The sequence below is a fragment of the Bubalus kerabau genome, chromosome 3, assembly GCF_029407905.1.
Source record: "Bubalus kerabau isolate K-KA32 ecotype Philippines breed swamp buffalo chromosome 3, PCC_UOA_SB_1v2, whole genome shotgun sequence".
NCBI classification, from domain to species: Eukaryota; Metazoa; Chordata; class Mammalia; order Artiodactyla; family Bovidae; genus Bubalus; species Bubalus kerabau.
The window spans coordinates 186160364-186176101 of record NC_073626.1 but is presented as its reverse complement, the minus strand read 5'-3'; the positions used below and the strand labels follow the sequence as shown (position 1 = coordinate 186176101).

Below are 15738 nucleotides of genomic sequence, written 5' to 3'. Positions count from 1 at the left end.
ACCAGGGAAGCCCAAGTTGGGTGTTTACAGTGGGGACAGGGAAGAGGACACGTTCAGAAGGTATTTGAGCTACAGAACTGGCGGTCCTCTATTGAGGGAGTAGACACACAGAATGAGGAAGAGGGAGGGGTCAAGGACGACTCCTGGATCTTTGCTTTAACCCACTGGGCAGGTGATGATGTCATCTATTGAACTGAGGAAGGGACCCAGACAGACTGAGAAATAGACAGAGAGACGTGTACACACAGAGACAGTCAGAGACAGAGAAAGATGGGGTGGTGAGATAGGGTGGCGGTGAGAATGGAGAAAATGAGATTTGGTGCAGAGATGACTGCAAGAGTCAAAGACAGTTCAGTAGCAGCATGACAAGGCCAGCTAAGAGAATCCATGAAAAGATACGGAATTGTGGTGGTATCCTTCCTTTAATGTTTCCTGAGCCCATGTTTATACCAAGCTCTATGTGGAGCCCTGGAGATGCAAGAGACTCAAGCATGATCTGCCTTCAAGTAGCCCCCAAATTAGAGGGGAGACAGAGAGATGAGCAAAAAACTCACAGTGTGAGAAATGCCTGGGTCCTCAAGGCAAATAGCAAGAGCAGCGATGGTTGCTGTCCAGCAACAGTTCCTCTGCTGAGTGGTGCCCTACAAGCGTGGCATTTAGTCCATACAACTCAGTGAGGTATGTGCTCTTGTCCTCATTTCATGGGCAATGAAACTAGGTAATTAAGTTCATGTAAGATGGGGGCAGGATTTCCAAAGAGGTAAAACTTGAAGCGTGAGTAGGAAGTTTATCAGTGGGAGAGAATCGGTAAACCAGAGAAGCCAAGGTGAGCCCAAGAGTGGCTTATCCCTGGATGTGAAAGGGAAAGAAATGGCTATTCAGCTGAGGGCCTGCACGTGTGTCAGGGCCTTCCCATCTGCAGGCCAGCCCAGTTCATCCTCAGAACCACCCTGAGAAATGGACCTTATTTGTCCCATTTTCCAAAGAAGCAACAGACCCTGAGGAGGGACTGACCCAACATCACACGACTGGACAGTGATAGCTGAGATTCAAACCCGGGTCTTCCCACCTCCAAAGTCCCTGTTGCTATTGCAACCTGTGAACATCTAGCAGAAGAGCCAGGTAGGGTCAACCTGGAAGTCTTATACGCAGAGGATGAGTGGAATTCTGATCAAACTTGGAGAGTGATGGGGGCCACCAGGGTGAGCCCCCAGCTCTGGGCCCCTTGAATGCTCAAGTGAGAGTTTTCCTTTCTCCTCCAGACAGAAATCATCCGGAAACGCCTTCACAAGGACATCCCCCACCATTCTGTCATCATGCTCAATTTCTGCCCCGACCTCCAATCAGTCCAGCCGAACCTGAGGAAGACCCGTGGGGAGTTTATCTTCCTTGTCGACAGGAGTGGCAGTATGAATGGGACCAACATCCAATGCGTCAAGGTACATTTACAAGGACCCCACCCCCAGGATCTAGGGTTCCAGGGTAACCAGCTTCTCAGCACTTTCTCCTTCCACACCTGAGCCACTTCCTTAAGTGACTATCTCTGGCTAAGAGACATGACGAGCAATTTCTTTTGTATCAGTTTAGACAGAGATCTTTCTGCTCAGTAATATGAACGGAGGTTAGCTGCTGTCCATTTTCAAGGGATGAAGGCATCAGTAACTCCCCTCGGAATTCTCCACAGCTTGTTGTGTGCCTGCTCTGGCTAAAACGCCTCGCTAAGTACTCAGTGGAGAGGGATGTAGAGCAGAGAGGAAGGAAATTAGCATTTGCTGAGGACCTGCTATGAGTCAGGCTCTGTGCAGCCACTTAATGCACAGCTTGGTGTTTAATCCAGACAGTAATCCTGTGAGGTTGGTCCAGTTGTCCCCATTTTCCAAATGGGAAAACCCATCCTGAGAGTTTCAGTAATGTACCCAAGGTCATGGTCTAAAATTAAACCCCTATCTTTCTGTCTGTTTCTACCATGTGACATCAGAGATTCATTAGATATGGCCCCTGCCATCAAGGAATGTGTCAAATCCAGTGAAATGATTTGATTCATCTTTTCTTTTTTTTTTCAAATGCCTAATATGTGCAAAGCCCTGATGCTTGGAAATCCGGAAAGAGTGAAAGTGTTCATTGCTCTGTCATGTCCAGGCAACCTCACAGACTGTAGCTCACCAGGCTCCTCTGTCCATGGAATTCTCCAGGCAAGAATACCAGAGTGGGTAGCCATTCCCTTCTCCAGGGGATCTTCCTGACCCAGGGATGGAACCCAGGTCTCCTGCAGTGTAGGCAGATTCTTTACTGTCTGGAAAGAGGGCAGGTTGTAAATACAGTTCTGCCCTCAAGGACCTGACAGTGGAGAACTCCCTGGTGGTCCAGTGGTCAGGACTCCATGCTTTCAGTGCCGAAGATTTGGGTTTCAATCCCTGGTTGGAGAACAAAGGCCCTACACACCATGTGGCATGGCCAAACCAAACAAAAAACCCAGAAGCTCACAGTCCAGTGAGGCTCACAGCCCTGTCAACCCAGCGCTCCTGGGAGTGTGGTCTTGATGGTTTGAGAGTTCTGAAGGAGAGCAGGTGAAAGAAGAATAACCCCACACACACACATCCAGAAGCAGCCCGGCTCCTTCAGAAGATCATTCACCTCAAATCTGGCATTACCCAACTCTTCCTTGTGTTTTCAGTTGTGCAGATGTCTGCCTCCTTCTCTGGAATTATTCCCTTATTGAGGGGAAAGACCAGATCTTCCTCGTCTCTTTCTCCCCATAGGGTCTAGCTCTGTGTTTGTGCATAAAGAGACCTTGGTCGCTGTTTACTGAACTGAGTAAAGGATTACAGTTCAAGAGAGCAAGGGGTGAGTGACCAAGGAGAGGGCTCTGCTGTTGCCTGAAATTTTATCCCTCCCCCTAGCTTGTCCTTGGAGCAACCTCTTGTTTCCAGGGCAACAGGATCAGCAGGGAGGGATGGGGTTAAGTGGGATCCATGACGGCAGCTGTCTCCTCGGCCTTGCCATGACTGGGTTTGCTCTTGAAGTATGACAGAGCAGTCATACATCAGATCCAAGTTCCTGTTTGAGGCCTCTTGACACTCAGGTGCAGGACTACCCCTGCCCACCATCAAAGGCAAGCAGCAAGGTGGGGAGCTGTCCACAGTGCTAGAGTGCTGAAGCACATGGCAAGCCTGTGTGGCCATGGGTATTCCATTCCACAGCTGTACCAATTTGTAAGACATCTCTTCAGCTACTCTAGAGTATCATGGGATCACATACCTAAAACATCTCTTAGAGAGTATTTAATCCCCTTTCCCCACCATTTTCCAAGTAAAGAAATTGAGTTCACAGAAGGCTAAGTGTTCTTCCCAACATCACAGAGCTGGTGCAAGAACCTAAGCCTTCTGGATCTTGACTTGGTGCTCATTTTCCTTACATTGCTGGCAGGGGATTATACAGACTCTTCCACTAAGAAAACCTCTCTTCTCTGATTGTTATTCTTGCTTCATAGCTCTGTGGGAAAAGCAATGCCTGGGTTGCAAGGTCACTTCTGCCACAGACTTGCTATGTGGCTTTGGACAAGTTGATTCTCAACTCTGGGCTTTATTTATTCTCGATGAGAAGGGAGGATTCATTCAGGGAGGGCAAGCATATGTCACACATCATTCCATTCCCCTCTCCCAAGTCCAGACAGACATCAATAATTGACCATGATGTCTAACGGTTTATGATGTCCATCTTCTTTGTGAATTATACCTTTTATCATTAAAGAATATTCATCTCTGTTTCATTTAAAAATAAAAATATAATTGACCATGACATTTTATTCAATGCTGAGCCTGGTCTCAATCTGTATATCCTTCTTAGCTTGGTGTTCCAGGCAGTTACTACCAGTTCAACAGAGTTTGTTGATGAGTGGAAATCCAGTTCCTGAATAAAGACCTATTGTCAGAATTCCCTGACAATAGCTTTCTCTAGCTCTGATTCGTGTCTCAGTCCCTTTCCCCTTGGAGTCACTCATGCTTTCTTTTCCAGTTCAGCTCAGGGAGCTCAAGGTCATCCTTTCACAAATGGCTTTGTGTTGGCACAACTCATTCTGCTAAATGTGCCCCTGTTAGAAAAAGTCACAGAAATTACTCAAGCCACATGTCCCTTTCCCCATTGACAAGGAGGCCATTTTGGGGTTGCTTAAGTCTTTAGGTGGCCCATTAGGTTGAAGTTTTAGGAAAAGCTAGGCTTCGGGATATAAGAGAGAATAGAAATCTAAACAGTCACGCCAAAAGGCAAAGTTCAGCCAATTTAATTTCCTGCAGCTGGTCTCCTTCTTCAGCTACCAATTGCTGCCAAAAACATGGCTTTAAAAATTGTAATAGGTGTGAGCAGAGACAGTCTATATGGATCAGCAGAATCTCCTGCTAGCAGCAATACACATTAGCAGCTAATGAAAAAATAAACAGATATTGACTTCTTTTGCAGAAAAACAAAATGTATTGACACAAGTAATAAAAGGAGAGGGACAGAACAGTGATGTTAATATTTACAAAGCGGGGTGGGAGAGGGGCTGCAGGGCTGTGGAGCCTGAAAGACCATATGGTGTGAAAGTTGCCAGGATCTACTTGCAACTGTTTGCTTCTAGATTTTGGAGTATAACAGTTTGTTTCTGTGAAGCTATGCCGAGATCCCTGGGATGCCATCAATAAACTCTGTGAGGGTGGGGAAAAGCCCCTCATTCCCGAGTTCTGTGCCAAGGCAGAACCAACATGACTAAAGATCTCAGTGCTGTGCTTTGAAAGCCTCAGCCCTGTTTTTAGGTTTTATGGCCCAGTGCAATTCCTCAGTTTCCTTATCTGTAAAATAGAGGTATTTTTATTAATATGTATTTGATAGGGTAAGTAATAATAACCATTTACTGAATATTCTACTGTGTGGCATGCTGAAGTTCATAAAAATAACATAACTAACCCAAGGTCAGGTTAGTAAAGGTGAGATTGAAAGTGTATCTACTTAACCACTATGCTGTAATATATATTATAGAGATGAAAAGAGATAATATAAAGTGCTTAGCACATAGTGATTGCTTGACATTGATCATTGCATTATAACCTCCTCATCATCAATACCATCATTTTCCCACTTGTCATCACCACCTTCTCTCTGCGTCATTATTTTTAGAATATACCTTGATGAAGGTCTCCTGGTGTTACCTAGTCAAATAGGGTCAGACCCTTTAATGTTCACAGGCTTGGAGTCAGAGTGACACATTTGAGTCCTGGCTCCACTAATTTACAATCCAGATGCTCACAAACAAGTCACTCCACCTCTCTGTGCCTCAGTTTTCTCTTGAATAAAATGAGGATGATATCGTGCCCGCCTCAAAGCATTATTGTGAAGATTATGTGAGATAATGCATGTAAAATACATTCTGGGCATTCAACAGATGAGCTAAAGAGACTCTCCCTAAGAAATGTAGCCCTAGTTCATGACAGTGGTGGGGGGCGGTTTCTGATGAGGCCCTGGATGAGAGCCAGACAGAAGCCTGTTCCATGGCCAGCGAGACCAGGCCATGTGTCTCCCTTAGATGTCAATTTTGTTTTGGTGGAAAGGAATGCATACTTCCGGCTCTCCTTACCGCTCAGGGTCAGTAGGAGGTGAAATGGAACTGGCAAACTATAATAGAATGGCTTTGAGAAATCAGACTTGCTACATGGATGAGGAGTTTTATGATGATGGCTTTGGCCCAGCCTGTGGTCAGCATCAGTGAATTTCTTGCTCTGGGGGAGGAAGCGTTATCGGGTGCAGGCAGAGGGTGAAAGGTTCCCTTGGAGGCTGCCTCTCTGCTGGTATGAGAACACTGCTGTGTAATGACCAAAGGAAGAATCCCTTCTGGAATCCTAAAAGTTCCTTCCTTCCCTATTAGGATGCCATGCTGGTGGCTCTTAAGAGCCTCATGCCAACCTGCCTCTTCAATGTCATTGGGTTTGGATCCACATTTAAAACCCTCTTCCCTTCCAGTCAGACCTACAGTGAGGTAAGGAGGGGGCATGGTTGGGATGAAGAGGGGTTGGGTGGTGAGGAGCAGAGGCAAGGGAAGAAAAGGAAAAAGGAGGTAACCTCAAGGCCTGCCCTCAGAGGACCCTAACCCCGTGGAGAACCTAGCTGGTGAGGCCAGGAGCAGAGAACCATAGGGGAGGTTCTCCCCTTGCAGGCCATCTGCTGACCTCCCCCTCCCTAAAATAAGGAACAGGTGGGGCAAAGTATGGGTGTGCTCAGCGAGGGAGCACAGGGAAGAGGGTACCTTAGGCTTCCCACCCGCTGAAGCCTCCCTCTCATAAGAATGATGGACTCACGCAAGGTTGAGTGAAGGCGTGAATGGCAAGGGGCAGAGGAGTGAATAGGTGGGCAAGGGGGCTGAGCATGGTGTTCCACACAGCTCCACACAGCCACCACTCACGACGTGCTAACTTGCTGTTGCCCTTTCTTTGTTCCTCTTCAAAAATGTAAACATCCCTGGAAAAGGTAGCATATCAGATCCTGATTGCTCAGCACAGAGGAGGTTTCCTTTTCTGATGAATGAGGCAGGAGGTGTGGCAGAAAGACCACTAGTCTAGAAATCTTAAGATTTCTGAAGATTTCCAAACCACAAGGCACAATTTGGAACAAGAAGACCTTGGCCCCAGCAGGATGTTCAGAACGGGAGCATCCTAGGGGATTCCCTGGTGACCTAGTGGTTAGGATTCTGGGTTTTCAGTGCTGTGGCCCAGGTCCCATCCCTGGTTGGAGAACTGAGATCCCACAAGCTGTGCAGCAAGGCCAAAAAGAAGGGGGAGGAGGGTGTGTCCCTATACAGGTCTAGACACAGGGAAGAAGGAACAGAAGGATGGAGGGATGGATGGAAGAAGGGAAGAAGGAAGGAAGAAATGAAGGGAGGGAAGGAGAGAGAAAGAGGGAGAAAAGGTGTAGGAAATGAGAAAAGAGGGACATAGGAACCCCTTTTCAATTAAAAATAACTTCTTTATGGGTTTCTTCAATACAGAAATAATATATATTGATTGTCCCATGATTTTTAAATCTAGAGATGGTTGAAAAGAAAAATTTGAAAATCTCCCATCATTAGTCGGAAAAAAGAGGAAAAAAAACACTATTAAGAGCTTAGTATAAATCCCTTCTTGTTCTAAGCATTTGCACACATTTTCAATAAAGATAGGATTAGACCTCCCATACTGTCTGTATAACCTATTTTTCTAACAGAGCAGCCTATCCTGAGCATATGTCCATGCCAGTAAGTATTAATCTGCAACATAATTTCAATAGTTACCTAGTATCTCACTACACAGATAGACTGTGACTTATTTAACTAAGCCCCTACAGTTGAGCATTTAAGTCGTCCCCATTTTTTTCTATTTAGTCATCTTTGCAGCAAAGGCCTTGCATCCATCCTTAATGATTCCCTTGGAATAAATTTCTAGTCTTGCTGGTTCAAAGGGTACATATACATTTGAGGACTTTTGATATATTCCATCACTCCAAGTGTGCATGTTGGAAGAGCTTCTTCCTGAGTCAGGATCAGGAGGATGCAACATCCAGCAGGAATCTGTCCTTGCTCAGTGGCATCCATCCAATGCCAGGAACCCTTGGCCAACTGGGTCTCACAGTACTGGCCCACAAGGGTGGAAATCTGAAGCCCAGATGAGGGAAATGGTTTCCTCAAAGGATCCTAGGAATTCAGTGCCACACTCAAGCCAGGACTTGAGTCTTAAGATTTCTAGACTACTGGTCTTTCCACCACACCTCCTGCCTCACTCATCAGAAAAGGAAACTTCCTCTGTGCTGAGCAATCAGGATCTAATGTGCTACCTTTTCCAGGGATGTTTACATTTTTAAAGAGGAACAAAGAAAGGGCAACAGCGAGTTAATACATCATGAGTGGTGGCATCTGGGGCATTGGTAGATGGTGTTATTAGGCACCTCACACCAGAAAATGACCACCTGTTCTTCCTGCACGTGGGGCAGAGATGAAACCGGGAAGAGGAGTCAACTCTAGTGGGGCTGAACTAAAATTCAGGGCCACAAAGGACTCATCCTCCGGGTTCTGGGTGTCTCCATGCCATATGACAACCCTGGGGACGACCTCCCTGCCCTCGACCTTTCTCTGTAGGAGAACTTGGCCATGGCCTGTGATAGCATCCAGAAAATGCGAGCTGACATGGGTGGCACCAACATCCTCTCCCCGCTCAAGTGGGTCATCCGGCAGCCAGTGCTCCGAGGCTGCCCGAGGCTTCTCTTCCTGATCACAGACGGCGCCGTCAACAACACCGGGAAGGTGCTGGAGCTGGTGCGAAACCACGCCTTCTCCACCAGGTGGGCACAGGCTGAAGGTCTAGGGCTCGGTTTTTCTGGGCTGCCCTGGGCTGGGGATGCCAGACCTGGGGTAATGTGGAAAATGCCAGAAGGAAAAGCAAGGACCCACATTCCTCCAGTGCTTTGCTTCCAGGGTGGTGTCCAGTTCAGTTCAGTTCAGTTGCTCAATCGTGTCCAACTCTTTGTGACCCCATGGACTGCAGCAGGCCAGGCCTCCCTGTCCATCACCATCTCCCAGACTTTATTCAAACTCATGTCCACTGAGTCTATGTTGCCATCCAACCATCTAATCCTCTGTCATCCCCTTTTCCTCCTGCCTTCAATCTTTCTCAGCATCAGGGTCTTTTCAAATGAGTCAGTTCTTTGCATCAGGTGACCAAAGTACTGGAGTTTCAGCTTCAACATCAGTCCTTCCAATGACTATTCAGGACTGATTTCCTTTAGGATGGACTGGTTGGATCTCCTTGCAGTCCATGGGACTCTCAAGAGTCTTCTCCAATACCGCAGTTCAAAAGCATCAATTCTTCGGCACTCAGCTTTCTTTATGGTCCAGCTCTCACATCCATACATGACCACAGGAAAAACCATCGCCTGGACTAGATGGACCTTTGTTGGTGGTGTGGCTGACTTCAAAGTTTGCCTTTTCCCCACAACAGTTCAGGAAGGATAAGATGCTCACAACCTTGCATCCAGGTCCCAAAGAGTAGCCTCAGCAGAGGAAGCCCTTCCTGCTTTGGCTCTGCACTGGGGTGGGAGGTGATGGGCTGTCCATGTGTGAATGAGTGTCCATGGATGCCCTTCTTCCTTTTCCCTCACCCTCTGCCTGAAGCCAGGGCCAGCTCTGAGATAGCTCATGATCTGCCCCTTTCCTATCAGGGGACAAAATAGCAGAGAGGGTGGGAAGTACCAGTCTCTTTTCTCCTCCTCTCCCAGGTGCTATAGCTTTGGAATTGGACCCAACGTCTGCCACAGACTGGTGAAAGGGTTGGCAACTGTGTCCAAGGGCAGTGCTGAGTTCCTGGAGGAGGGGGAGCGGCTGCAACCCAAGGTAGGCAGAAGGACCTCAGTCTTTTCTGGTGCTGGAACCTCAGAAGCCCAGACTGGCCACACAGCAACTCAGTGGTGGAACTTGGATTTCACCCCAAATCTGAGCTCTCCACTAGGCCACATTGCACCTCAGGGAGAATCACAGGCGGAGGCACAGAGTGGGCAATTTCTGGAGTTAGTGCAGGACACTAGATGCCCTTGTCTCCATCCACTGGGTCATATGTTCCATTCATCCTGGGTGGGTTGGATTGGGGCTGTCAAAGGAATCATTGCCTCTTGGATATGAGTTGTGTCTGGGGTCCTTTCTGGACGTATTCCTGATGATGATAAAAGATGGCTCAGAAGAATCTAAAGGGCCCAGAAGAAATCAAGGCAATTAGTCTTCTCTCCATGTCCTGTATAATTGGCACAAGTAATCCAGCCCTTAGAGAGTCTCTGTGTTGGTCCATATCCTCCAGGGACAAGAAACAAGAAAGCTGAAGAGCAAGAGGTTTCTTGAGGGATTAAAATCTGTGGAAGGGAAGAGGAAACAGGGAGGAAAACTCTTTAGTCCATGTGCAGATGCAGCACTTGTGAAAGGGAAGGAGGGAAACAGAATTGAGCAGGGAGAGCCTCAGACGTCAGTGCGGGCCTGGCAAGGTCTTAACCAACCCACCAGGGATCTCTGGAGCAAGAGTTGCCCATTAGGTCATCTGTGTTGGGTGGAAAGGCCAGGCAGCGCTCATTTGTTGCCTTGGAGCTTCCAGGGAGCCGTGCTCTCTTGGTTTGAAAGATGAGGCATTGCATGTGGAGACTGCCATCTAACTGTATTCCTTGCAGCAAAAGAGCACACTCTGTCTCAAAGGAAAGATTGAAAGTGCATCTCTACGGCTGCCATACTCCCCATATCATTTTTCCTCCACCTTTGTAGTACATTTGAGGAAATCACTCTAGGGGATGCTAAGCCACTAAGTGCTAAACTAGCTGTCATTTATTGAACACCTGTCTTGTGGCAGATACTTGAAATGCAGTATCCCAAGTAGTCCTCTCAACTACACTGAGAGTGGAGAATTACCAACTCCCTTTAACAGAAAGGGGCCCAGGAAGGTCTGTGGCCCAGGAAGACAAATTGGCTTGCTCAAAATCACTATTCGGGCCATGTTTTGACACAACTTGCTGTATGCCCCTGACTCATCATAATCCTACTTTGAGTCTTGGGTTTTTCTCATTTATAAAATGCTAAGCTTAGAGGTGACAGCAAAGATCTGCTCCAGCTCTGACATTCTAGGAGCCTGAGACGCTCAGATGCACGTTCACCACTGAACAGGCCGCCCCAAGGTCTTTGTCACTTCCTCTCTGCTACTCCTCCTCATGCTCACATGGTCTTCATGCTCCTCATGTATGCATATCCCCACACACACATCCCCCCCAACCTGTGTTCTGACCTTGCCCAACAGATGGTCAAATCCCTGAAGAAGGCTATGGCCCCGGTCCTGAGTGATGTGACTGTGGAGTGGGTCTTCCCTGAGACCACCGAGGTCCTGATCTCACCTGTCAGCACCAGCTCCCTCTTCCCTGGAGAACGGCTGGTGGGGTATGGCATTGTCTGTGATGCCTCTTTATACATCTCCAATCCCAGAACTGTAAGTATTTTAGAAATTCTAGGAGTCGGTGGGGGTCCAGAACCCTGCCCACAAGGCCATCCTTGGCTGGAAAGACTGTTTATTTGTGGCAGCCAGGAGCCAACTGGATTTGGGTTTACTGCTGTGGGGTATGGTTGTTAGGCCGTAGGCATTCAGTCAAGGGCTGGCACTGCTTGGATAAACGCTACCATCTCAGTCTGTGGTTCTCTAGGTCCCCTGCAGCTGAGGACCTTGGGGAACGTGTTTAAAATGTAGAGCCCTTGCTCCAACCCAGGTCTACTGAATAAAACTTAGCAGCTAAGGCCCAAGCACATGCATTTTACATCATTGACCCAAAGTAGGTTATGGGTATATTCGATGAACAATTCAGTTTAGAACAGCACTTATATGTTTCCTTCCCCCAAACACTCTAATCCAGCCATATGTCCTTAGGAGAATTTGTGTTTTACTTCTTAACATGGATAATTCTGTTGTATGTGGTGGCAGAAGTGGGATAAAAGTGAGGAGCTTCTCAAAGGGAGATGAAACCTAAACGCTAAAATGTAGAAGATTGCCCGAAAGCTATTTTCTCACTTAGCTTCCCTCTTTGCTCTTTAGTAAGTCTCTCCACTCCCCTTTAAAGGATTTGTCATCTTATTTTCTTTTTAAACCAGAGTCACAAACTCAATACCCAGAGGGACTGGGCAGGTATAAAATGAATGAAATGAACTTGTTATAAAAATTGAAGGGGAAAATATCATGAAGGATAGCAGACATTCCTGACAGAGAGGAAATGAGTGGTGGTGAGGAATATAGCAAACAGGACCACACGGTTCTGTTCAGTTCAGTCCCTCAGTCGTGTCTGACTCTCTGTGACACCATGAACCGCAGCACACCAGGCCTCCCTGTCCATCACCAACTCCTGGAGTTCACCCAAACTCATGTCCATTGAGTCGGTGATGCCATCCAACCATCTCATCCTCTGTCATCCCCTTCTCTTCCCGCCTTCAATCTTTCCCAGCATCAGGGTCTTTTCAAATGAGTGAGTTCTTCACATCGGGTGGACAAAGTATTGAAATTGCAGCTTCAAAATCAGTCCTGCCAATGAACACTCAGAACTGATCTCCTTTAAGATGGACTGGTTGGATCTCATTGCAGTCCAAGGGACTCTCAAGAGTCTTCTCCAACACCACAGCTCAAAAGCATCAATTCACACATCCTGTCTAAATTGTCAGCCCCTACTCAGGTCTAACAAAGCGTTGCCATGGAAGAATGTAGACCTTGTGTTAAATGTATTTCCAATCTTTCAAGAAAAGTTAGGATTTCATTTGAAATTTTCAGATGTTATAAAGATATGGAATCTCCTAAGAACCATGGTCAGTAATATTAAGTGTATTCTGGAGAGTGGGGTGTTCAACTGCAGAGAAAACATGCTAAACCAAACACTGGTCAAGACTTTGCACAGACTAGATCCTTCTTGGAGGTCTGGGAGGTAGTAGGTCATCCCCAGACTACTACTACTAGCAGGGATTATCAAGTCCATTCTCTTGTCCTAACGCACGAGACTAGCAATGCTTTCTCCTCCTACTAGAAGAGTTGTTGGGTAAAGAGTGTGATTATGACTTACCCTCCTGAAAGGCAATCTGCTGCTAAGTCACTTCAGTCGTGTCCCACTCTGTGCAACCCCAGAGACGGCAGCCCACCAGGCTCCCCGTCCCTGGGATTCTCCAGGCAAAAACACTGGAGTGGGTTGCCATTTCCTTCTCCAATGCATGAAAGTGAAAAGTGAAAGTGAAGTCACTCAGTCGTGTCCAACTCTTAGCGACCCCATGGACTGCAGCCTACCAGGCTCCTCCATCCATGGGATTTTCCAGGCAAGAGTACTGGAGTGGGGTGCCATTGCCTTCTAGAAATAACTAATAAAATTAGACATATATAACTATTCAACCCAGCAAAATCTAAGAGTCAAATACATAGAAACAAAAGTGATATAATAGATTTATGGCCAAGAATTTATTGTAGTATTTTTTATGGTGGCAAAAACATAAATGGCCACAAAGCAAATGCTTTATAATAAGGGGTGGTACAGTATCGTACAGTCAAATGTTTAAAAGAGTAGTTGATATGAAAGATTTCCAAAATGTTTTAAGTGTGAAATTCAAGCTACTGACAAAATGTAAGTAATATGGTCCAGATTTTGTAATACAAGGTGGCCACAAAAACCTTTATATTTTTTATAGTTTATAACATGGGGAATGGAATGAGGGCAACAGATAGTTCACGCTGCTGTTTTTGTTTATCTATTTGGAGACAGTAATAGCATTTAGAATTACACTTTTAATTTAACAAAGAATATAATTATAAATATTAACAGCATAAGTGATATGAAAAGCCATTTCCATTCATCATGCCTTAAACAGCAGTCTGCCTAAATTCCCCGAGCAAGCAAAACCGTTGCCTATTTTTCTGGTTCTTCAAAGGTGGAGCCTCCACCATCTCCTCTCACACCCCTTGCTGCCCTTTGGATGTCCTTCTTGACACCTAGCTTCACTCTAAGTCCTCTTTTCTCTCCCTCCCTCCAGGACAAGAGAAGACGATACAGCATGCTGCACTCTCAGGAGTCCGGCAGCTCTGTCTTCTACCACTCACAGGATGAGGAGCCTAACCCAGACAGCAGGGACTGTGTCAGGAGCGTGGGGGCACCATTCAACCCGAGACAGGCCAAAGACGCCCAGCCGTCCAGCGGAGACGCCACCCCCAATCCCGGTTAGTTGGCTGCTGTTTGTACTTCAGCTTCAGGGAAGCCATGATTGCTACATTTTTACTGAGTACCTACTATGTGCTAAGTACTTATTAACAATCTCAGTGAATGGTTAGCCGCTGCAGAGGCGGGTTACTATTACATCCACTTTACAAACGAGGAAACTGAGACTTGGAGAATTTTAGCAACTCAGCTAACTAAGCTCATGGAACTTGAAAGAGGTAGAGGACAGATAAAGAGTCTGTATCCATCTTCCTCCAAAACTTCTTTATGGCATTAGTTTCCATCCGTAGGGTATTTACTGATCACCTACTAAGGCTAGGTCCTGAGCACAGAATGGGAAGCAAAGATGGCTCAAACGTGGCACCTGTCCCTCAGAAGCCTTCCGACTTTGAGAAAGACACAATTGTCCTTAATTCTGTTAGAAAGCAGAGTGACAAGGACCATAGGAAAGCTTAACAAACTGTAGGAATCCCAGGGAAAGGGACATCTGGCAGAGGATATTAGCAAAGACATAAAGAGGGCACCAGTTCTTAGAAGTGGGGAGAGGAGATTTCAGGCAGCAGGGACTGCCTGAGCTAAGACGTCGAGGTGTCATGGCTAGAGAACACACACACGGCCGGTGTATTTGGAGCACAGATGCCTGGAAAAGGAGTAGCAAGAGTGGCTGGGCAGATAGATTAGAGCTGGGTTAGGCAAGGCTTTGGATGCCAGGTGAGGTGAGAGACCGCACATGTTTCAGCAGGTAAGTGAACATGAAAGTCACTCAGACGTGTCCGACTCTTTGCGACCCCATTGACTATACAGTCCATGGAATTCTCTAGGCCAGAATACTGGAGGAGTAGCCTTTCCCTTCTCCAGGGGATCTTCCCAACCCAACAGGTAAGCAGTGGAAACCTCAAGAAGTATCCAAGCAGGCAAGGGGTCTATAAGCCACTCTCTCTTTTTCCACCCTGATGGCTTGCTTCTCTGTCACCACTCCTGCCCAGGTCTAGACCTCTCCCAGCGACGGCGGGCATATAGCACCAACCAGATCACCAACCATAAGCCCACCCCAAGGACCCTCATAGCCAGTGACCCCACAACGGCTACCAGGAGATACCCGCTGCGGAAAACCAAGCTGCAGGACCTCACCAACCAGACCAGCCTGGATGCTCCTTGGTGGCAGATTGATTTGCAGGTACCCTAGCAGGGAATTTTGGAGTTAGGGGTCACCATAGATGGGAGGAGCTGTGTCTCCTGCTTCAGTCAGAAGGATGGAGCTTGACTGCAATTTACACCGACATGAGTCACTTCCTCCTCTTTCCAAATCTTTACCTACCTGACATCCAATTGACACCTTCCTAATAATGATACCCACCAGTCAATGACATAACATATTCTCTTCTCATAGAACTTCCCAGTTGTCAAACAGCACCGCATTTGCACTCTCATTTGAAAGGAGGGAATGTAGGAGCTAGCCACCCCCACTCTGTACAGATGTGGAAAGTGAGGGTCACAGAGGTAAAGTGACTTACCTAGGGTCACTCAGCCAGTCAGGGGATTGCAACCCAGGACCTTTTGCCTGCAAAGCCCTTGCTTTCCCCTCTTCATCCCTTTCCGCACCCTCTGCAAACCTAAAGGGTTGTACATTCATCCGGGGCAGAGATCATCTCAGAGTTAGAGGCACAGCAGGACCAATTATCCAGTGTCCAGCTCGACTAGGGTTTCTCAGCCCCCACACTATTGAAGCGGTAACTCTCGGTTGCGGGGCTGTCCTATGTACTATAGAATGTCAAGCAGCTTCCTTGGCCTTTATCCACTGGTTGCCAGTAACACTACCATCCCCAGTCGGGACAACCAAACACGTCTGCAGACACTGCCAACCGTCCCCAGGGCAGGGCAGCAAAATCACCAGGTTTGAGAAACACCGTGGTAACCCGAATGGATGTTTGCTATGATCTGTATGCCTCAGCCCATTTTCTTACAAATGGGCTTTGCATAGCATTGTCA

At 47.0% G+C, this 15738-nt stretch overlaps 1 protein-coding gene across 1 annotated transcript in view; it reads left to right on the top strand.

The window, feature by feature from the left end:
• Positions 1–15738, top strand: part of VWA5B1 (von Willebrand factor A domain containing 5B1) — a 49282-nt gene that overhangs the window by 12702 nt on the left and 20842 nt on the right. The window contains exons 7-13 of the mRNA XM_055574499.1: positions 1263–1439; positions 5897–6007; positions 8135–8337; positions 9271–9385; positions 10821–11006; positions 13568–13751; positions 14736–14926. Coding sequence (XP_055430474.1) covers positions 1263–1439; positions 5897–6007; positions 8135–8337; positions 9271–9385; positions 10821–11006; positions 13568–13751; positions 14736–14926 — 1167 coding nt within the window. The remainder of the gene's footprint in view (positions 1–1262; positions 1440–5896; positions 6008–8134; positions 8338–9270; positions 9386–10820; positions 11007–13567; positions 13752–14735; positions 14927–15738) is intronic.